Raw genomic sequence first — 24,703 nt, forward strand, 5'->3', positions numbered from 1 at the left:
TGGGTTATACACATGTTCGATTAACAGGCAATTTGATAATAAATCAGGCAACATGATAATAAATATACTGTATTGTGTATCAGAATACTTTGTCGCTATTCTAAGAAATAGTCTTGGTGTGCAGATTCTGTCATGTTTGACCAAATTAGCATGCTTTTTCAAATGATTTTCAACTCACTATGGAAATTCATTCATTGGAGAAACTGATGTGTATTCCTTGGTTTATTTTGGTTGCATTGCTCTAAGAAAAATCTAAAAAAAAAATCACTGTTTCCATGAAAACTATACTATATACGATCCTTGCAAGGAGACTTCTTGCAGATGTGAAACATTCTCCCATACAAATTTATTGTATTTATCTGTATTGGATAGTATGGGAAAAATAATTGGAAAATATGTATTGGACAATATGGGAAAGATATTCCAGGGGACAGGAAAGGGTGAAGGAAAAGGCAAAGGATCATGGAGTAAATGATTCCATTAAAGGAAATGCAGTCTTTGAGGGTCAACTCTTTGTCTGATTTGTCTTTCTCTAATTCCATCAACTTGAAAACAAGGCCCTCAACTTTTCCCACCTCTATAGCAATTCACAGGCTCAGACAACTCTGTTTTATGATCCATTCTGCTGAGCTTTCTGCCATGACAGCAAGGAGCCTTGTCTTGTTTTACAGAGGAAAAGTGATGGCAAAGGCTGTAGGAGGTATCCCTCATTTAGTTTAATTCATGCTACCTGAGAACCTTCCTTTCCAGTTCCGTTTAGATTGAACAGCATAAGTCCTGCATGAGTGCACATTACATATGCTCTGATGCAGTTGTTTAAAATTTTATACTCTCATACAGACATAGCTGACAATAAGCTGTGAAATACATATGGAAAAGTTTTACCTTTACCAGACCTAAGACAGCATCTTGGGGGAAAAAAAATACCTTTTCATACAACCATTCTGGGGTATCAGAGAGAAAAAAGAAACAAGTTTTTGTTTTAACTACGCTTTTAGTATTATTCTAGTGGAATATGACTAGCTCCTTCAAATCTTTGGTGCCCTAGATAGAGTCTTTTGTGAAATGCTTGCATGTATTGCATTGTATGGGGTTAAAATTAAAACCTGCTTTTGTTTACTGTGTATTTTGCCTGCTGGGGTTGACCATTTTTCTGAGAAAGTGTTTTTAGGTCTCTAGAGAAAAAACTTTTAACTTGCATCCTCAAGTTGGAAATTATCAAACAACTCTTTTTAGCAAATGGCATACAATAAAATTGACTGATTTTTGTAATGTATTTTTTCTGCTTATATGATTGAAATTGTGTTATTGTATAGCAATAGGATGATAAGCAGGATGTACATGCAGGCTTGTTTTCTTTTGTATAAAGAGAACAAATATAAAGAAAACAAATCATGGCAACACATCTTTAATCCTGTGTTATATATCTGTTCTGAGTTGAAATACCAAAATTTACTTCCTTAGGATTGTATACTGTTTCTGCTCTTTTTCCTGTTTGCTTTTATATAAAGAAAGTGCCTACTTCTTTCAAATGTATCTAATGAATGCAAGTCTATTCAGCACTATTGTTCTGGTTGCACTACATTATTTCTAAGATACTGGGAAATTCTCCCTCCTTTTTTATATTATTAGCTTAAAAATTAACTGAATTATTAGAATTATTTAAGATGTTAGTATTCTGAGGCATGAAATTAGGAAGCCCTATTATGCTGTAAAAACCTGTGATAATATAAGTTGCTGTCTTACATAAATAAATAAATGACCGATATTACTAGAGGCTTTAAGCTTCAAGAAAAAAATGGAAGAAGTCTTTTATCCTGGTTTTTAGAGGGCATCAGCAGCTTGCTTTTATGAAAAAGTAACAGCTAAATGCACTGCAAATAATTTGCAGTAATCCAGTTCAGTGATTCATGTGTCTGCTTTAATGGGTCATAATTCAGGATAAAGTAACTGAGTGCAGTCAGAGTGCAGACACTGCTTATGCCAGGGACAGTATCTCTTCATAAAACACACCTCAGCAGAAGCAGTTTGCCAGCCCCCTAATACCCTCTGATGTTTTGATGTCCTGCATATTTTTCCGATTAAGTTTTGAGTGCCATGTTTTTAGTTGTATTTCCACATTCATTATCCTCACGTAGACCCTTCAGCGGGTTTGCCATATATGATTATTTTTTTAATGATGCCTTTCTTTCCACTTCAGCAGTTTAATAATCTAGCACATGGCTGCTTCTCAGTACTCAGCATTCACCTCCCCAGTACAGAAGAGGACATGTGCTTTGGCTGCAGAATTCCATTTGCAGCTTTAGAAATGCATATTCCCTGTGGAGCAACATTTGTTTGACATAACCATTCATTTTTATTACCTCTTTAAATATGTTTATCCAGAGTTATCAATAATCATAAATAACTTGTATTCTGTTCTTGTCCTGTTTTTTTCCACAGACAAAATTGCTTACCCAGTACGTATTAAATCTCGGCAAGTATGATCAAAGCTACGACATCAGAGACCGTACAAGATTTATTAGGCAGCTTATTGTTCCGAATGAGAAGAGTGGAGCTTTAAGCAAATATGCCAAAAAAATATTTCTGGCACAGAAACCTGCCCCGTTGCTTGAGTCTCCTTTTAAAGGTATAACTGCTAAAATCATTTGGTAAATGTTCATTGTGTAAAGGAATGTGGGAGCTTATTCTGTGTCAAATACTCTCACAAATTGTGTCACTTAGTAAATAGAAAAGATTAATATGCAAGGGTATTCACTCTGCTTAGTTGTTTTTCAGCAAACAACATTTGCATGATGCAAACACAGTGCATTTCTCTAATGATAAACCCTGACAAACTGATCCATTCCTATTTGTGTGGATTTTAAATTTGATTTAAATAGCAGAAGGTGTATCTTTCGAGGAAAACTATTGTTCAGTTTAGGAGAACAGCTCTAGTATTCCATCTGGCCTTTATTAGAAGGTTGTTAATGTGAGCGTTGCAAATGTTTTATGAATCTGAAATAAATTGAATCTCAGTAGATTAGGTTTTTAGTATTTTTCTTCAAAATCATAATTTTCCCTATGCATTTTTGCTGTCTTTTTACAATTAAGATCCATTGTCTGTCTTCTCAAATTAAAAGGTTATCAGGTTATCTAAACTAAAAATACTCTGTTACTGTGATGATTTGCAATTTTTGGTTTTATACTTACTTAGGTCTAGTTTTGAAGCTCTAAAAGGAGCTCCATTTTGAAGAAAAACTATTAAAATTCTGTATGTGTTTGTGCCAAGACATGTATATGGATTGTTTTAACTGTGCTGTCATTCTTAATATTCACAGTAAAGTAATTTTTAGAGAAGCTACATTTCAGAGCAACACCTCTAAACACACTGACTGATTAGCTTTTTTATTGACCATTATGGGGGAGATTATTGTAATCTATGGACTGAAATCAGTTTTTTGACCTATGAAGAGCTTCCTAGTTTATATTTATTCCATGACATTTGAGGTAATACAATGGCAATTACCTTTAGCCCTGATTAAGATTGCTCTTTGTGGTAGAGCTCATGGTGTTTGTGTATTTCTCCCCTCCCCCTTTTTTAACAGACCGGGATCATTTCCAGCTTGGCACCTTGTCTCACACGCTGAACAGCCGAGCCACTGGCTACCTGGAACTGTCTGACTGGCCAGAGGTGGCGCCTGACCCCTCTGTCCGAAACGTCGACGTGGCTGAGTCGGTATGACATCACTAGAAGTAACTTTGCTGAAAGCACGTGTCAATATAGAGTTTTACCCTAAAATACAAGTATTAAAATACTATCCGTGTGCTGTACTGAAAACCATTGATGTACGGGAACATCTGTATTGTTTGTGGATCACGTGTGGGCCACTTCTGCTTCACTTGTGGATTAAATGGGCTCTTTTCACCTCCATCTCACTTCTGATTTCATATTTTTCTTTATATACTTTGCTGCAGTATGTTAATTGAGTGTAGCTGGACTACCAAAATAAGAGATAAGTGGACGTTTATTTGTGTACAAATCCAAGCTAAACAACAACAAAAAAATTAATGCAAACAAAGAGCAGAAGCAGAGACTTAAATTATGTATGTTTTGAAGTGTAAAGTTTGGAAGAGACCAGTATTTACATTTCAGATAATCTGGAGAGAATTAGGAACATTTATAATAGGAAAATATTGCCTATTAGTATGCTAGTTATGGGTTGACATACAGGGCCAATCATCTTCTAGCGATAGCTTTTTGTTGCTGTAGTATAAACTCTTTAGACAAAATCGCAGTTTGGTACCAGAGCTGTGATTTATGTGCCAGGTACCAGGGTCCTACCAAAATGCCAGTGAAAGCTGTTGAACAGAAATGTAAATGTATTGGTACACACTGTGGTGATAGTGCTCCTGGAGGTGTGGCATTGTAACAGGTACACACTAAAGAGCACAGTCTCCTTGTAATGAGTAAACTTCTGCAGTAAGTTGTGGATGAATTAATTTGCATGTAAGATGTTGGGCATAGAATGGGTAGAGAAAATTCTAAAAAATAGAACTGACTTGTAGAAGCCAGTGGACAGCAGTGTGGCAGAACAAGCATTTCTCCTTAGTACTGTAATATTATTGTTTGCCTTCTTATATTCATTTCAGGAAAAGAGGTATTTGTGTACAAACTTTTGAAAGTTTTTATGGGAAGAATCTGAAGGCAATCAGCTCAAACAGAGGTTTATAAATTATAAGGTTGGCATAAAAGAATGTGTCAAGGTGCCATTGCCCATAAAATCAAAAAGCATTGCAGGAAATTGATCAAATGAAGTAACATCCACCTACAACATAGTAGAAAACATCTACCTCCCACTATTTAAACCTTAATACACATGGGAAAATCCTTTAGCTGTAGGAGGTTTTTTGCAGTTATTTTCTTTGGAGGGTATTTCATTGTCATTAATTTTGTGGTCCTTCTAATGCTGCATGTGCCTACACAACATAGGTGAGTGAAGCTGAGTTAAGCTGCAGTGCACAATGAAATTGTCATTTATATCCGAAAGAATACTCCCTTGGTCCAGCTCCAGACTGTTTACTAGATCATGGCACTCAGGGCCACGTCCAATGTCAGTTTAAAAACCTCCAGGGATCGTGAATCCACTACCTCTCTGGGCAGCCCATTCCAATGCCTGATTACTCTCTCTGGAAAGAATTTTTTTCTGATATCCAACTTCAATTTCCCCTGGCAGAGCTTGAGCCCGTGCCCCCTTGTCCTATTGCTGAGTGCCTGGGAGAAGAGACCAACCCCCACCTGGCTAGAACTTCCCTTCAGGTAGTTCTAGACAGTGATGAGGTCACCTCTGAGCCTCCTCTTCTCCAGGCTAAACAACCCCAGCTCCCTCAGCCTCTCCTTATAGGACTTGTGCTCCAGTCCCTTCTCCAGCCTTGTCGCTCTTCTCTGAACCCACTCCAGCACCTCAATATCCTTTCTGAACTGAGGGGCCCAGAACTGAACACAGTACTCAAGGTGTGGCCTCACCAACACAGAGTACAGGGGAAGGATCACTGCCCTGGTCCTGCTGGCCACGATATTTTTGATACAGGAATGGATCTCACTGGCCTTTTTGGCCACCTGGACACACTGTTGGCTCATGTTGAGCTTCCTGTTAGTTAGTAACCCCACATCCCTTTCTGCTTAGCTGCTCTGCAGCCACTCTGTGCCCAGCCTGTAGTGCTGCATGGGGTTGTTGTGGCCAAAGTGCAGGACCCGGCACTTGGCTTATTGAACTTCTTCATCCCATTGGAATCAGCCCATCTCTCAAGTCTATCCAGATCCCTCTGCAGAGCCCTCCTGCCTTCCAGCAGGTCGACACTCGCTCACAGCATGGTGTCATCAGCAAATTTGCTAATGATGGACTCAATCCTCTCATCTAAATCATCAATAAAGATGTTAAACAGGACTGGACCCAACGCAGACCCCTGGGGAGCACCACTGGTGACTGACCGCCAGCTGGATGCAGCTGCGTTGACCAGCACTCTCTGGGCCTGGCCCTCCAGCCAGCTCCTTCATTCTAGTCGTAGTGAGCTGGATCTAGAGAGAAAACTCTCAGACTTCATGTTCTTTCGGCATGCAAATTTATTTATCATTACTAATGATTTTAATCTGCTTTAGTAAGTCTTCTTCTAGATTCTTTGATAGACTTATCTCTCCTTTTATAGGTATGTGCAAAACTTCTAGTTCTCCTAATTGTGGAAAATAGAGAAGTTGAAGAGTTTCTCTTCAGTTGCTTAGATGATTTATTTGGAAATTGCTTATATCACTACTTTGAATGTTTTTCTCTGATGTGTTGTGTGTATATTTTTGTATTGCTAATTGCCAAAGTGAACTTAAATTGAAATTTATTTACAGGCAAAGGAATGGACTGGAAGTCTAGGTAAGCCAAAGAAAGAGAAACCTACTGATAAGTTCTACTCTGAATCAGAAGAGGAAGAAGATGAGTCTGCCAGTACCAGTTCATCAGGTAAGTGTTTGGAAAGCAACTTGCATCTCCACTGCCTGGAGAACTCTGTCCTCAGAACTGGCTGTTATATTAAAAAAAAAGTGCCAAAAAAGCGCCAGAGCTATGTATACAGTGAGGACATGAGGAAGAAAATTTTACATTCACTGTGTAAGTTAGGCTTTACTTTGTTTCCCAGTTAAAAAGATTGGCATGCTATTTTCATCCTGTTCTGTGTCTAGTGTAAGTACTGAGAGTTTGCTACTCCAGTTAAAACTGAAGGCACATACCTGTTTGCAGGAAGAATGCTGGTCTTGAAAGTTTTTTGGAATTTGTTGGTGGTAAAGTACTATTTTGATAGCATGTGCTGCTGTGTTGATAAATGGCCAGAATCATTTTATTGTGTAGTCTTTTGTGAGTTTTATTGAGCAAATTGTGTTTCAGTATTTCTCTCAAATTCTACATGACATTTTCTGTTTTTTGTAACGGGGATGATGACGAAGAGAATAACAGCTGCCTATCAAGTTCAGTGAGCAAAGGTTCTTTTGACTGGTGCCCCACTTACTGCTAGACAGTTCCCTGAGGCAGACATATCAGAAGATGTTAATATATTTCAGATGTAGTGAGATCATAATTCTCCCAGATCCAGACCTTAGACAGAGAAAATGTTCAGCATTAGAGACGTAAAAGAATTATCAGCATCTAGAGCAGTGGAAGAGGGGCACCTTAAAATCTGAATATGGACCTACTTCCTTCCAGTTCCTAAACTAAAGAAATATGTAGAAGTGTTTAAGAATTATGTCACTGAAATTAATGGTTTCTGAAGGAATAAAAGTATATATTCACTTCAGATATTTAAATATTTGGTAACTATGTGATTAATTAGAGGATGAATAATTTGCTTAAATCAGTGATTCAATCATAGTCACTATGGGTATTCAAGAACAGATTATCTAATTAACCAATTGTTTGAAAAGATCATTTTGCACATAAGGGAATATATAGATTAGAAAATTTGAGGTCATCTCCAGCTCCTAAATGGGGTTATGTAACTTTGAAGAATCCACATGCAATTATTATTAGACTTTTTAATTTGCTACTGTTGCTGAAGAGGAAGACCTTTAAGTAAATGTAAGGGAAAGGGTTTTTCTTGCCTGCTTTTGACACAGAGTAAGTAATGATAAAACTTTCACTTGGATCTGAAAAATACTAAGCCAGTGTTTAATTTAAAGCAAACTCGATTTCCTAAGATTCTAGTTATTTAAGATATTTAGAATGAAATTGTAAGGGTTGTTTTTATTTCAGAGAGTGAGTCTGACAGTGAAAGTGAGAAGGAAGATAAAGAAGAAAGCAGCACTGATGAGAGTAGTGGGAGTTCCTCTCCCAGTGAAGAATCAACTGACAGTGATTCAGACAGCAAAGAAAGTACTGCAAAGAAAACATCTAGAGCTGTCGATGAAAGGTAGGTATACATTTGTATGGTTTTAGTTTTTTGTGACAGTACCTGTTAAAGCATTCTTCCTGCAAGCAGTCTGCCAAAACTTGAATTAGTTTTTTGGGGAGTTTTTTGGCCAAGGAATGATGTCAGTGTATGAACTGAGTTGTTTGGAATTAATTTCTGACTTAAGTAAGATCTTGGATAGCTTTTGAAAATTGATGTAACCTTGGGAGGCTGAATAAGTGATCAAACAGTTGTGTGAAACACTTAATTACCTTTTGCAGCGATTTTGCTGAGAGCTAAAATTAAGTCCTTCAACACTTTGCCATTATGTAACTAAGACAATTGATTTTTCTAAATAATATTATATTAAAAAGATTATGATCCAAATATTAGAGGCATGGGCTGTGAAGGTAAACGGTCATAAGAGATTTAAGTGTTAGTGGTTTTTAAGATTGCCTATTATCAGCAGCATTATCATGTATTAAAGTATCATTAAAATTTTGAGTAATTGGGGCTAATACCTTGGATTGTATGAATCTGTTTCTTCCACTGCAGTCAGCAAGTGGCCTCTGCAGACATGATCGCCCTTACTCTGTAGTCTGCTGCCAGCTCACTTGATGAGTTTGCAACTCAGCTCAGTCGTGGCTGACAGCGCTGATTGGGGCACAGTACACACTCTGCTCCTTTTATTACAGACAGTAATTAAAGCAGCTCGCCTTGCCACTACCATAACAAACACAGCATAATGCCCTAATTATGACTTTATTAATTTAAGTCAGGATTTAATGATTTTAAAAGTGATTTATATTGTTTTTCCTGTTCAGAACAAATGAAATCTGTAGGTTAAATTAATACGGGCTTTTCATCATCGCAAAGTTAAAAAGCTAGTTACCAGTAAATTCTGTTCATTAGAATAACATCTGAAATTTTAAGCAGTAAGATAAACAATGATTACCCATCAAAACTGGTTGATGTGCAGTAAAGTAACATTTTTAATCTTCAGATCTAGTTTTAAAGCTAAGCTAAATTGTTGAAAAACAACTTCATTTACATAACGGATTTGGAACAACTTATTTTTGATACAGCTACAGCTTCTGTTCAATGGCAGTGAAAGAAATGTAGATAATTTTGTCAGGACCTGTCATGAGAAACTTTAAACAGTATATGGTAGTCAGTTTTTGTTTAGTTCACTGACCTCAAACAAGTTTTTAAATGTTGTCATATTGAAACATAGTTTTGATAGTACCAATTTTTAACTGTGATTTTAGCAAACACATATATGGTATATTAGACTGTTTTTGTGAAGTGTATTATTGTTCTCTTTTAGCTTTGCAAGCTTCAAATTTGCTGCTCTCAGTAAAGAATCCTTTTAACTGAAATACAGGGAGTTGATTTCAACTTCAGTTATGTGGGTAGGCATTATTAGCATGGCCTAAGTGTTAATATTGGTTTTTAATAGTTTTGTTTAAATTTTATCTAGGTAATTCAGTCTTGGAGAGTTTTTGTTAGGAGGAAGACTTTTTCCCTATTGAGATTGCTCTCTGTCATGTTACATTTTTCAGTTCTCCTTCTTTGCATTTTTTTTTTCTAAAAACATTGCCATCTGAAACAGTAATGCACCATAGTTTTGTACTGCTCTTAAAGCTACGCAAAAAGGTATAACAATTTAATTTGAGTCCAGAGGGATTCTTAGTAATTGAGTGGTTTGGGTTTGTTTAATTATTGTTAACCTTGTTGCCCTTGAAGCACTTCAGTAACCAATTTATTGTCTTGGGAAGGAAGTGTAAACAGGTAGTGTATGAAACACTTGATTTGGAAGTATAAAATGTTTGCTTGGAGATCCAAGAACAGAGGGGTTTTTTCTGCATGCAGTATTAATTTTTCTACTCCATGATAACTATTAGAAAACAATTTTCATTTTCTGTGATATTTCTAGATAGTAACTCCCCCCGAGACAAAAGGGTAATTTATGGTAGTTAAGAGTATTACTAGGTGTGAACAAGGCAGATAATACTCAGTAGCTGTTAGGACAGAGCAACATAACCCAGCATGCCCAGGATGAACTAAACTTCATTGTGTGAAGAATAGTGTCTCTGAAGTCCATTATCTGTTAAGTATTCAATGTGATCAAATGTTTCAGAACATAACAGCTCTTGTGTATAAATTCTTTAATGAGTTGAAACATTTTTAGACACTAGGTGGTCTTATTTCTAGGTGGTATAATTTTATTTAGAGGAATTAACAATGAAATAAACTAAATGCATTGATTTTTTAAAGCAATATTTGCAAAAACATAACATGTCATTCTGTTAATCTTGAGTGAAATAGTCTGAAAGCCTCCTTATACAGAAGGCAATGTCACAAACTGATGCTTGCAAATTTTTCATATTTAACATGTTCATATTTTGTTTGGCTGTTTCACTGGTTCAGATTTCATGCAATGTTGTATTGTGTAGTGTATCAGAACTATTTTGTATACCCTTAAGTAAGCGACTGGTTCATTCAAAGCTGAGATTTTTATTGTGAAGAAATACTGACTTAAAACTCAATTCTTACAACTTTGAAATGTTGATGTAGGATATTGCCTAAGCAGATTTCTTTGGTGGTTTTACATGTCTGTTAACATTTTTTAACATATAGTGATTAATATGTTTTTTAATATATAGTGATTCAGAGGATATTAAAAAGAAGTCAGAGGGGATCTCCAAAAAGAGAAGCACATCCAGTTCCTGTGATACACAGTCTACTTCATCGGAAGAAAGTTCTTCAGGCTCCAATTCAGAATCAGACTCTAAATGTGACTCTGAGTCTGGAAAATCTAGAAATGCTACCTCTAGTAAGGTTAGTAAGGTAAAATATGTTTTCTTAAAACCTCCACAAAATGCTAAACCATGCATTTAAACATCTATACACACTTTCTGTGGGATTGCGTATCAAACCCCTCCAAAATGTATGAAAAAGAATTTTTTGCTTTTCATAGAAATAACCAATGCCAAGGTAGCTTATTAGTTTAAGCAAGTAAGAGTATTTTTATAACCAAAAGCATATTTCAGTTTAAATTCCATTATATTTTTACTCCAGATAAATGAAGAATAATAATAGAGTCTAATTATTTTTATAGAGAGAATATATTATTTTTTCTAATAGTCTGTTCTATTATTCTTAAATTATAGAATTTAATTATTTTTAATCTAATTTTTTATAGGTTACTGTTGAACTGGTGAGAGCTTAGTACATAGGTGTTGATGATTGTTTTATTAAAATGGAATCTGGAAGTATAATTACTACTGGATCTGGGACTGACAGGAAAGAAAACCAAGAAACAAATGCTAGTACATTGTCCCTTAAGAGTTTGAAGACATTCTCGTAGAACCACTAACTTTGTTTTAAAATTTCCTGTTAAAATTCAGAATTCGTGCTGCTTGTTGCTATCTGTGTTTGGTAGGAGTAAAGCTTCTAAAGAGTTCTGCTACTTCAAATTCTATTAGCTCTCTTCAAACATGTATGAAGTAGCAAGCTTTCAAATACATCTTCTTTTAACTGTGAAGATGCAAAAATGTGCCATAGAACCATTTATATGGCAATTAAGTTTTAATTCCTTTTGTGAAGAAAAAGAGCTTAAAAGTTCATTAGAATCAAGCTAGCATTATAGAACTAAAGCTAATAGCAATGAATTGGTTTCTTTTTCTCAGCCCACTTTTCGTTTTATAAATAAATAAATAAATGTAGAACTTTATGCTAAACCTGTTAGTGTAGAAGAGTAAAAGATTTTCTGAAACTTATTTTTCTGTTACAAGCTATTTCCTGTGCATTTCTTTATCTATCTATCTATCTATCTATCTATCTATCTATCTATCTATCTATCTATCTATCTTATGTAAAAATTGAAGGATAGAATATCAAGGTTTTTTTCTAGTAGAGAAGCTAGACTGGATCTTGCCAAAAAATTGTAGCATAAAAATATAATGTAATTCCTCTCAGAATTAACTGCTTTGATGCTATGCGGTATTGAAAATTAAGTGAAACACTGATATATTTTAAATTAAACTAAGACATTTCAGTCACAATTCCTGCATAGATTGCTGAATAGTCAAAATAGACCTTGTTTATTGCATCTGATGCAATTGTAGAAGCTGGTGGACAGGTGTGTTTCGAACAGTTAAGAGTGAAGGCCATCACTTTTTATTTCTAAGGCACTCTGTTTCTCTAAATCTTGAGCTTATTATAATGGCCTTTGTTTTGTAACTTTATAGGTCTGTCTAGGAACTCCTGTTACCTTAATTTCTATTCTATTCCCTTCTTCAACCAAGTAGAACAAATGATGAAATGAGCCTGTACTATTTGAGAAATGGAGGTGTTTCCATGGTCTTACTGTTTCCTGCCTAAATACTAGACGGTGTAACACATCTATGTCAAAGTTTTTTTTCTAATAGAGAAACTAGACTGAATCTTGGCAAAAAATGGTAGCATAAAAAATATAACCTAAAACCTCTCAGAATAAACTTCTTTGATGCTAGATGGGATATGAATTAATTTTAACAGTTTGCAGCTTCTCATATCAGCATAGTATTTTTTCACCAAAAAGCAGTAGGTACTCTATGTGCTTAGTTCTGAGCAGCCACTGGAAAACCATATTTAAACAGTAGTATCTTCTCTCTGCTGCATTTGACCATTTTTCTCAGGATATGAACACCATGTTCATTAATGTCTTTCACTAGGTCTTGAAACTGTCTGGTTCTTTCACAGCATAAATAAACTCTTTATATTTTAAGACAGCAGTTGAGAATGTGTGAAGTCAAATATACTGAACATGAGAACTGGAATGTCCAAGAAGCTTGGGATTGAATTGTTGAAGTCAATAGAAAATAGTCAAGGCCTTGGATTTTAAGAGAAGAGAAAAGACATTGCAGTAATTCTGAAGTCTTACTTGGTTAAGAAGCACCTAAAAAGAAATGTATTAGGAACAAAAATTTTTAAACAGTTGACAGAAGACTTGGTCCGAGTAGAGTCAAAGGGTAGACTGAAAAATTTCAAATCTTTTAAATATCAGAAAAAGATCTTGAAACAAATAGCAGTGGGTTTATATGCAGGGCAGCAAGGAAGCAAGGAAATGATTGAAAAGAAAAGGTAGGCTAGAGCTTCACATGCAAGTGCTAAACGTCTGTGTTCCTTAAATTCCTTTTCACTAAGGAATTAGAAATATTTAATAGGACCAACAAGCTATGGCTGATGGGCTGTAAACAGCAGTGGTCATGTGTGAAGGGACAGGGATGTAGTTTATTTAATGCCCTTAAACAGAGGGTTGTTTCAGTGTAGAATACTCATCTCATGGAACCATGAAGTTATTTTCCATTTAAACCGTATTTGTTGCCTGTATTGCTGCTTTGAGGTGTTTCTGATAGTGGTTTATTTTTAGACACATAATTGGAAGAGGGTGGGGGGGATGAGAGTCACAGATATTTTTTTAATTAAAGGTGATTGTTATACTAAATAGCTTAATAGTTTTTTTCTTTGAGAGAGAGTTATTTTGAATCTTGTAATGATAGCTGGAGGTAACTCATGATAACCTACTTAACCCTTTCCAAACTGGAAAGAAGAAAACAATTGTTAACAAGCTTTATAGAACATTATAGCTAAAGTATTGTATATAGAGCCTTTGTGTCAAAGTGCATTTTACAAGAACCACACTTACTAATTTTTCTGCCTCCTTCCTGACTTATTTTTTCAGATCACCTGGAAAGCAGATGGTTTCTGCTAGGTTCTCAGAAATGCATGCTTTTTTCTGATAGATTTTAATTGAAAAAGATACTGCATGTATTATTCTGCTATGGTGTATTCTTATTTTGGTCTGTCTATATGGGGAGATGATTCATTAGGATTTCCTTTTTGGCAAAGCTGAAAAAGATTTCCTGAAATGTATGTTGATAAAAACAATGGTTAGTAGGCTCTACATTTATAGTTGTTCAATTTGCTACATGTTACAAATTATGTTACATCCCTGGTGTTTTGGGAGATGTTTGCCATTCTGTATGTTTTGTTGGATACCATTGCCATGTTGAACAGAATTTTCATAGTAAAAAAGGTTTAATTACACTCACATGGGAGTTTAATTTCTGCATAGATCCATGCATTTACTAGCATTGAAATAGGCTACAAAAACTTGGGGCTATTTTTCTGAATATGTTTTTCATGTTTCAGTATTGAAGAATGGTTTTGAAAAAGCTGTTGTGTTCACTGTAATTGAGCTACAGTGAATAGAAAAGTCAGTCCTTTTTACTGCAGTCTTTTATATCTTTTTGAAATATGGATAGTTTGAGGTATTCAGATACACATTATACTGTAAGCATAAATACTGTAGAGCTAAAATGCAGATTTGATGATGATGCATGTATAGGTAAGTGTCTCTACAGTGGGATTTTAAAATCAGCTACTGTTGACCTCCTTATACAAGTATAATACAGTCACTCAGCTGTTAAAAACCCGATCCACTATTTAAAAAATATACAAAAACAAATTGTCTATCTTTCTGCCTGATCTCTTTTCAAGTGCTAACACAATGGAAACAGTGGGTGATCTGTCAATGCATTTGGATTGTCAGTGATGGTTTTGTATAAATATTGGGAGGATAAGAAATAAAATTCGTACAGCAGAATATGATTTCATCTGCCTTTTCTCTGCAGCTCCATGGCTCATGCTGCGGTGTGAAATTCTCATTTTACACACTTTGCAGGCGGAGCACATGAATTATGCATTGAGCAAGAGAAATCTCCTGCTTCAAGTCCTATATGCATTTACCAGGTTCTATCTCTATTACCAAGATGAATTGCAAATGGAGAAATGTTTGATGGAATATACCTTAACTTCTTTGTTTAGTATTCTGCTTTTCCTGTAGTGGGCTTCCTTGGTAGGAAACTGTTTGGGTTATATTGTAAACTTAGTTTTTAGGGAAAAAAAATGAAAAATTGTTACAGAGAAATGTCAGACATGTCAGAATGTTTTTATTTTCCTGATTTCAAATGTAAAGCATTTTTTATTCAAGAGAAATATCTGTAGTCATCGGCTATTTATTATTCCTAGATAGCCAATCAATTTTATTTTCATGGAAAAAACAAATTCAAAAATAATCATGTTTGTAATAGGCAGGACTCATGTAAAAATATATTTTTGGTGTTTGGTACCGAATTGCACACAGTTAATGTACATACTCATATATAGTAATACAGATACATATGAAAATATTTGTGTGTTTATGTGTATATAGAACATGTACACAAATATACAGAAGTAGCTGAGTGTTTTCTTAAACTTGACACTCTTGTCTGAAGCAAAAAATGAAACATGATCATACTTCAGCATTAGCTTTGTCTTGATTTAATTAGCTGCTGATTTTGCATTTCCCAGATAGTAGGATCAGGTTTGTTTTTGTTTTCTCTTTGGTGGAGTTCTTTGCTCGTTTTTTATAGTAAACTGTTACACTTAAATGTAGTCTTCCCATAAGGTATGCAGTGGAAGTTTTTGCAGGTCAAACCTGGTGGTCATTAACATCAATGGCTTCAAAAAGTGACAAAGTTCACCAGTTTCTTTCATGTTCTTTGGAGGAAACCGTGGAATTCTCCCAAAACTGAAAAAAATATAAACTCATCATTACTGTTAGTTTGCAACTGAGCATGAGGCTGAGAGACCAGAAGAAAAGGAATGCACCTTGACAGAAGAGGTGTCATTTTATTCTATGGTGATAGTTAAAGTGTAGCTGCTGAGTTTCCTGAGAGGGCTCCAAGCTCATTTAGAAATTTGTATCCTGAGTGCCTGAAATGCTCAAGACATGGAGGCCCAGATGGATGTAAGAAGTTTTACTGATTTATTTAAACTGTTAATTTATTAAAAATTGTCAAATATATATATGTGTGTGTGGATGTGGCTGTTGTGTACTGTTGAGGAGGAAACTTGCAAACTAGAAAAGTTCACATAAGTGCGTCTCCTTGAAAGATTACATTTAAATTACTTACTGTACCTTGGGTAGTGAGTAATGTCATCAGGTCTAAAAGCAGTTAATACATTTTTCTAAAAGAATGGTGAAGCCTTCTGTTTGATGAGTGAGCCAGAAAGAGCAAAAGCAGAAGGCATTCTTCAGCTGACCCAAATGAAGAATGCTTAAGAATGGGAAGGAACAGCATGATGACAAAACTGGTAGATATACAAGGTTTGGCTGCATCCAAAGATCTGTCCTTTGTTCTAAATCAACCTCTTGGCAGTCTGTACTGAACTGTGATACACTAAATTCTTTCTCAAATCAGCACTGTCTAGACATACTCTGTACATATGGCCAACACTCACTCTTACTAGATTTGTTTAAAACTTTCTTAACAGATTTTGTTGAAATATTTGCCAGGTTCCTGAGATGACTCCATTACTTCTCTATTCTTTACTTAAAGTACTGCCAATTCTTATTATTAGAACTCAGCTTAAGCTTTGAAATTGAAACCTTTTTGGTGAAGAAAAAAGAGCTTTCTGTTATTTGTCCAGCAATTAAGTAAAATCCCATTAGATAAGTGGACAGGGTTCCATGCTCCTGGGTAAGTGCAAATAACACTACTTTCTTGTTGAATAGATTTTGACCTGTTCTTCATATGAAAACAGAAATGTTAGCACCTGCATTTTTTGTCTTAAAAAAGTGATGCTGTCTGTTTTAATGGACTCAAGAAAAGTATCTGATCTGTCACTAATTTTTCTTTACAGCAACAATTATTAAATTAATACATGGGCCTCATATATTTTGTTGTGGAATTTAGGTTCAGTTTAATTATATAAAGAAATCTTTCTCACTGTAGTGAACTTTCTTGATGCCAAGCCTTCAGAATGGGTATATTTTGCTTTATGAAAGCAGTAAAAAATAATACACCTTTCTTTACAAAAGTATTAAATACTTTTCTTTTGCTGATATAATGAAAGATGAAATATTCATATTTTTTGACAGAAAGAAGAAAAACCATTGCAAGATAGAAAAACTCCAAATAAACAAGATGTCTTTCTCTTAGATTTAGATGATTGTAAGTATCTTGACTAAAGCCTTATTTTTCCCATGGCATAAATTCAATTCCGTTAATTCAATGAGTTTTAATTATCTGAAACATTGATTTTGTTCATTTATTATACCAGTTTCTTGACAAAACAAAATAAATACTTAGAGTTTCGAGTTATTTTTAAGTACAAGTATTACAATACGAGATTCTGTTTGTTTTTTATAACTGAGAAATCGTTTCAAGCTTTAGAATGTATTGGTATATAAAACATTTACTTTGAGAATTTTTATGTGTCTGGACTTATTTTCAGTTAAAGGGGGCTTATTTTCTCAGGTACTGATGGATGTTAGTTGTAAAACATTGTACAATCCACGAACCAATTTGATATTACCTTAAGACACAAGAAGTCACATCTTTGAAGAACACTGTGAAATGGTAGTCTTGGAAGGGTAAGGGTAGAGCTGGCACTGTTTCTGGCTATGCTTTTAGTACCCTTCTCAAGTTTACCTCTACAGGTGCAGTACACTAGAATTGCATTAACATGTACTTTGCACTTGTAAATGAAAAATTCCTGTGTAGTATGTATCAAACTGAAGAATAAAATAGGGGGTAGATGGGAAAGGTGGAGAAAATCCTTTCAATGTGCATCATATTTATGGTCTATACTTGTATCAGTTGTATTTGTGTTTACATTGTTTACTTTGAGTATTGGGGCTTTATGTCTGAAAAAATAATCTCTCAAGAAACATACGTACAAGGATATAAAAATTAGACCAAGATGCAAAACTCTTTTTTGCTTAATGAAAAAAAGATCATTTTATTTCCCAGTATTTACATTTTTTTTCAATTTAAGTATCAATTGCCCTTTTACTTCTAGTTTGTCCTGTGACAACTCCTGTGGCAGTTCCTACAGCAGCTGTTTTGTCCCCAAGTGTAACAGCAGACCTAGAGGGATTAAGTCTATCAAGTTCATCAGTCATTGATGTAAGTAGCCTTTAAAAAGTGAGATAGTTGGTTATTAATTTAAGCTTCTCACATGTTTTGAGGCTGTTATTAAAGTGGCTTTTTTTAAAGTTCTTTCATCTGTAAAGGTCTTGTGTGAAATTCTGGTTTACATGCCAGTCTGGCAGAATTTTTTGATCTGTAATTACATTCTGAAATGCGGAAAAAAGTATGAATATTGCATGTCTAAGGATGCCTTCAAGGATTTTTAACCTTCTCTTTCAGGCCGTCTTTTTTTTTGCCTCAGGGAAATTTTAATTCTCAAGTTAAGTATCCATACTATATAAATATTTCAAATAATTGAGTTGCAACACAAATAAGTTACAGAAACATCACATCCTTGTTAATAGCCTGTTTGTTTACCATACATGCCTCCAATTATGACATTTTGCTACTTGGAAGTAATTTTTCATGAGTATATGAAGCATAGCCCCTGGGTGCAAATAAAAAGGGTATAGATTTACAATCAGTGGTGTATCAGTATGTGTCATGATTCATTCTGTTAGTGCTTTGTAGCACTTTCCATTAGGGAATCTCAAAACTATAGGTATAATTAAGGTTAGCAAACTCATGGAGGTAGAGGGCATTCTTTGCTGGGGAAAAGAATACTTGGTTTGTTCTCTTTAGCTGGGTTTTTAGTCATTTTTGCGTGTAATTTAAATTTGTGATTTAATAAGAAATTGCAATGGTATAACATAGGGTATGTTTCCTTATGGAACTGACCAGAAAAACAGTCATAATCACAGGTATTTTTCAGCCTAACCTTGTTTCTAATGAGCCTGGTACATGCACTGCAACTATACACTGAACCTACACTGCAACTGTAATAATTGCTGGTAAACTACTTTGTGCTGCGGCTGGGAGCAATAGTATGCAGCATCAAATATTTGTTGTGTAAAGGAGATATGTGAATGATTTGACTCTAGAAATAGAGCTTAAGTTATGATTCAGTTTCGTGTTTAAAGGCTTCAAAATTTGATGTTGAAAAGGTAGACTTTCAGATAATTTGTTAGATATTAACCTTGTCTAAAAAAATTGAGATGTAGTGTAAATTTCAAGCTGAGCAGTAACAATCCATGAACATGCAGTCAGTTCAGCTGATACGTAGATGTTATTGTGTCATACAGTCTGAGGATGCCAGAAATTCTCTTACATGTTATTTTGCTGTGCAGTTTAGTGTTAGGTGGCAAGTCTGTTTAACTACAACTACAACTGTGGTGTTACAACTGTGATTGCAAATCCACAGTTGGCTCTTTGCCATTCTTTATGGCTTTGACAGCTCAAAATACAAGCGGCCATATGTTTTCCTGGCTCTGGGCTAGTTTAAGAATGACTCTGGTGTCTTTGCTTTACTTCACAATTACCAGCTTTGAGATGAGTTATAGATAGCAATCAGTAATATCAGAGGCTTGAGAACACCCCCTGCTTGCCAATGTCTTTAGTCTTTTCATTATCTACAGTGCATGAACACATACTCCACTCCCATATTCATGCTTGCTTTCCTCACGATTGCCACTTCCATTTGTAAATTGCTTCTCCTCATTCTTCTGGTTACTATGATGAAATACAGGTGTAAGAAAGAGCTAGAAGGAGTAGGCTAAAGAGTGGAAGATTTTCTCTGTGAATTGTGTTCTGAACATGAATTGTGCAAAATGCCTCTTGCTTGGTAGTGCTGAGTTACTGGTAACCAGCAAAGAAGCTTGAACATTTCCTCGTTCTCCCTGCTCTGGAAACAACCCAAATCATGTAAGAACTAGTTATTGCAGCCTGGATAGTGATTAAATGTTTTGGTCTGTGTTCTGTTTTCAGATCTAAGCTCAGCTCTCATTGCCATTGATAATTGCAGATGTACATGAGCTTTTTTTCTGAGTTTTCTGCACCAGGAAGCAACAGAAATTGAAGAGTAATGTTAAAAATCATGCTTTCAAATGTTACCCATATGTTGTAAGAAGTCTTGCATGCGTGCAAGCAGTTAAATAACTATTGTCCTGTGCTGTTCAGCACCATCCAGTAATTTTCTGAAACTGAAAATATTACACAAGTTTTTAAGACTTTATGTGGGAATACCCCTCTTAAAATAGTATTTTGAATTCAATCTGTGTTGACAAATTCTAATGGTACTTCAGAAAACTTTTTCATCCTTCAGTGGGAGAGAAAATGAATGTAACTGTAGGGCATATGCCAAACTAACAGTGAGAAATTAATTTATTACTCGGCAATGGAGAGCATGGAGTAAAAATAGATAAGTGCAGTATATGACCCTAAAATCAAAGAAATGTAGGAGCCACTCATCTTGGAATATGTCAAGCAGTCTATTATTCAAATCATTCAGCACTGTAATTGGATACAGCTTTTAGAAAACTTTCAACTTCAAATTCATAGCTGCTAAATGTTATAGAAAGCATAAATCCAAGAATGGTTTTACAGAAGTGGTAAAACCTACAAAACCAAAATATCCTTCAATAGGAACTGCAGTGCACAACCTAGTGCTTTGTCCTGTGGCTCATTTGTTTTTATTGTTTGTGTTTATGTATAGCACATTTCCCCCTCACATAAATGGACGTGCTGCATATTAGAGTTTGTTCCAGAAAAAACAAGAGTCTCTTGCAATTCCTGTAATTTTCTTCTAACTGGATGCAAAGCGTAGAAAATTAGTATGTGTGCTTCTACAATTCCTGTTCAGGCTCAACTGAAACAGGTAACTGAGCTTGCCAGAGGCTTCTGTGTGGCTTTTCAAGGTGTACATGCAAGTGAAGTCTGAATTAAGTGCTTGGGGAAGCTGCAACTGGCTTTGATGGAGTTTTGGGTGGATAATTTGCAGGCTTTAAAGATACGTGAAGATGCAGTGGAAATGGAAAACAGAAGGCAAGAGAAAATTGCAAGCAGTGAGTGTGAAGCAGTTACTGGAAAACACTGGAAATGGGTGTTGTCCTCTATAGGGGAGGTTATAAAGTGGGAAACGAGGGAATTAAAAGCAAAACTCATGACTGACATAAGGACAGGGAGGGTTGTAATCTGCTGCAGGAAATAATATTTTGAGCAGAAATGGCGAGAGGAGAGAGAGTAGAGCTTTGGTGATGGAGAGAAGCTGAAGAGGGAAGTGGTCATCTGTTCCCACCTGTCATGCAGCTGATGAGGAATAAAAGCTAAACCAGGTGTTCTTTTGTCATTAGGATTTTAGATGATAAAAGTGTACAAGCAACTGCTCTCCTAAATGTGGAGAGCCCTCAGTATGCTCCATGGAATAATTAACTGGTAAAAATGACACATACTTTTATAAATAAAATTAGTGAGAAGGAAATACTGCTTTGGTATCAAGAAATCTGTTGTGATTTAGAACAGTGTTAGTACAAGGAAGAACTGACAGGTGGATATGAGCTCTGGTGGTAGCAGCAGTTCCATGGGGCAGAAAGCATGTGGAGAGATGGGCTGAGTTGACTAGGATTTGTTTCCCTGCCCCAAATAGGATAACTTGGGGAAAAGGACCAGAATGAGGAAGAGAAGCTCATGAAAAAAGCATGTAGCAAATTGTTGTCATATGGAGGTACTTACAAAATTATTTGATGCAACAGTTGCTTTAAGTATCATGTATATGGAATTAAGGTATATATGCAGATGGTACCACATTCAATATGTCCAGTGTTTTCTCATGATAGTAGTTGTTACCAATGATATGTTTTTATTGTTTTATTACTTAGCCTTCCAGAGAAACTGTTTAGGAAGGGAGGAGTAAATCATGTTGTTTTCTGTTTTGTGTCTTCTAAAGAACTTTTGACCGAGATCCACTCTGAGAACTCCTTTAGAGTGATGATGCATAAAGCAGAATAATAGCTTTTGTCAAAAGGCAAGGTCGAGCTGCAGACCTGTCAAACCAAGTGATAAATTTAATTTTAAATTGAGTACACTTACAGAATTTCTTGAGAAATGGTAAATATGAACTCCCCCAATATCTAACTAGAGGTATATTCAGACTTAGAGAACACCTTGAATGATGTTTTAGTTTCCAAGTTGTTGACATAGTCTTTACAGGAGAAGGCTTTCATATGAATTAGGTGGCTTTGTCAATTTAGGCTCTTTCTAATTCAACTATAAGAAGTCTTAAGACTGACTCTGAAGTATATTCTTCTTCCGTTTGAAGCATCTCTCCTTTAGAAGTACTGGGAACACAAGGATTGCAATAATGGATTATATTACTACTCTAGTCTGGTGTGTACTTTGCAGGAGAGGTTAGCATGAAGTCTTCAAAAAGTTTTCAAAATCCTACAGTAGAAAAATAAGTACTAATTCTTCCATATAGTTATTGGCATGCACTCAACTTCTTGAGTTTTAGTTTTTCATACCTTTACTAGCATCAATTATTCTTTAACTGTATGCATTTGTCATTCATATAAGCTCTGGTCTGACTGCTTACCTCAGGAATAGCTCCATCAGAGGAAACATTAACTTGTTATTGTCGTGAAAGAGTTATCGTGCAGTCGTTTGTGATAGCAGCAGACTGTGAGCAGTGGCAGTGTTCTGCCCGTTGTTTGCAGACAGATGTTGATCGACTGCCATTGTTTTTTAAATTACTAGTTTTACATTTCTGTAAATATATCCATACTCTCTTAAGGATGCTTCTAATTTTTTTTACTCAGGCAAAAGATGATGCTTTTAAATCAACTGTCAATGTTAGCAACATCTTCTATCAGCTGTCTTTGTATTTTTGTGTTAGAATAATACAAGCTTATGATAGCATTTTATTATTTTTGTAGTTTACCATTTGCCCTCTTGTTTTTTAGCTTCCTATAAGAAATGTCTTATCTTTTTGCTCTGTCATCATAAGAGATCTTTTTCCTTTGCATTGAATTACACTTCTGAAGCCTAAAATATGTACAGATTGAAATTGGAAAAGTTTGTTGTGGGGAGGTGAAGGGGGAAGTGTGCTATGAGACAGCCTACATATATCCCATTCCTGTACATGCCTGTAGCTTTTTTGTGTTGTTGACCACAACTGCATATTAAGCAGAGTTGTTCTTGCAGTTCTGCATGGTTTTCTCTCTAGCTTCATTTCTTAAGGTGGTGTTTTTTCCATGTGGAACAGTCAAAAGTATTTGTGTTTTCTCTGTTTTCCCCTCTGCTGTGCTCTACAGGATTTGTAACTAGCATAAGGCATAATTGAAACCACTTTTTATAACATCATATGTTAGTAGGGTACCTGGGAAATTTTATAGCTATGAAGCAAATGATACAGCATAGTCTTAACTTTAAGAGTTAAAAAATAACTTTCTCTTAGTGCTGCCCAAAATTCAGCTATGTGGCTGATTAGGTGTGACTGATGCTTGTGGGAAGGCGGCGTGGTCCAGTGAATACAGAACTGGGTGTTACATATGGAAAATGAGTTCTATTTTTGGCTTACTACTTGCTGTGTGATCTGGAGGGAGTAACTTAATCTTTTAGTTTTCCATCTGAAAAATGAGGATAATGATGCTTACTCACCTCGGGAAAGCACTTGAAGATCTACAAATGAGTGTAGCTGCTCATCAGCAGATATTAACCATTGCCAAGCCAAAAGAAGAAATGAAACAAAGACCCCCCCATACTTAATTTTGTTTTTCTGTTTGTGTAAAATTGCTGTATAGATAGATGATGTGTTAAATGAAGTCTTTGAAAGATAAAATATCCATTCAGAAATTGCTTCCGTATGCTCATAAATAAGTTAGCTTGAAAGAAAAAAAAACACCTGCCATTATACTCCATTTTAAATGTCATTTCACATCTATTCTTTAAGTAGAAATCCATTTATAAGTATTTATGATGTTTAATTATGTTCAAGCCTTAAAAATACCCATCTCATGTTTATTAAACGAATTAATTCTTAACAAACTCTACACTTAAGACTTCAGAACCTTCAACTTCTTTTCTTCAAATAAACTGGAGAATGTTATTTTGAGTTTGAAACATGATCTTTCTTCTGAATCAGGAATAAGTTTCTGATGCAGGATGTTGGACCAAATAATAGTATGGTCAGTCAGAGAGCATACTGTGTTATTACTATGTATAATGTCATTGATTTAATTGATTACTGTGTGGTTCAATACTAGATATTCTCCAGAGTGTGCATTATTTTTGCTTTTTTACATAATATGTGAATTATATAAATTACATATATGCTATAAGTTATATGCAATTTATAATTATGTAATGTATAAATAGTTAGCAACTTGTATATTAATGAAATCGTATTCTGAATAACCAGGTTATTGCTTAATAGTAATGCTCTTGATTCAGTGCTGTTTTGCTGGTTTGTTGTCTTGGAGTTACAAAGATTAAAACAAGCATTCAAAGATTGTATGTAAAAGGAGAAATGCCAACATTTCAAATTAAAGTGTAATTGCAATGTTAGTTTTATTTCTAAAACAGAAATTGAGTTGTAGGGGTATTTTGAAGAAGGAACTCCTTTAAATGAGTTACCATGATTACATCTTTGATCTCTTTTTGCCTAGTGTTACAAGTAAGTACTGTCCTTAAAGCTAATCCGACTTCTTTAAGATATATATATTTTGTATATATATGAAATTCAATTCTTAGATCTTTGACAGAATTTAAAATAATGCTTGTTTTTCTTTGCAACATAGAAAATGCATGTATTATGCTCCTCAAAACAGGGCTGCTGTAAACAGAGTTGGTGCTAGGTGTTTAACAACAAGCATGTGTGATGCATGATGATGATTCCCTAAGTTATTCCGTAAATGTGTGGTGTGGTAATGTGTGTAAAACAGAGTGTGTCCATATGCGTG

At 35.2% G+C, this 24,703-nt stretch overlaps 1 protein-coding gene across 2 annotated transcripts in view; it reads left to right on the forward strand.

Annotated features, from left to right (window-relative positions):
• AP3B1 (adaptor related protein complex 3 subunit beta 1) overlaps window positions 1–24,703 on the forward strand; it is a 157,426-nt gene that overhangs the window by 84,740 nt on the left and 47,983 nt on the right. For both annotated transcript variants that reach the window (XM_071580024.1, XM_071580026.1), the window contains exons 16-22: window positions 2,443–2,629; window positions 3,588–3,718; window positions 6,377–6,488; window positions 7,770–7,926; window positions 10,572–10,746; window positions 16,880–16,952; window positions 17,803–17,909. In XM_071580024.1, the coding sequence (XP_071436125.1) occupies window positions 2,443–2,629; window positions 3,588–3,718; window positions 6,377–6,488; window positions 7,770–7,926; window positions 10,572–10,746; window positions 16,880–16,952; window positions 17,803–17,909 (942 nt within the window). The remainder of the gene's footprint in view (window positions 1–2,442; window positions 2,630–3,587; window positions 3,719–6,376; window positions 6,489–7,769; window positions 7,927–10,571; window positions 10,747–16,879; window positions 16,953–17,802; window positions 17,910–24,703) is intronic.

The sequence above is a fragment of the Pithys albifrons genome, chromosome Z (genome assembly GCF_047495875.1).
Source record: "Pithys albifrons albifrons isolate INPA30051 chromosome Z, PitAlb_v1, whole genome shotgun sequence".
NCBI lineage: Eukaryota > Metazoa > Chordata > Aves > Passeriformes > Thamnophilidae > Pithys > Pithys albifrons.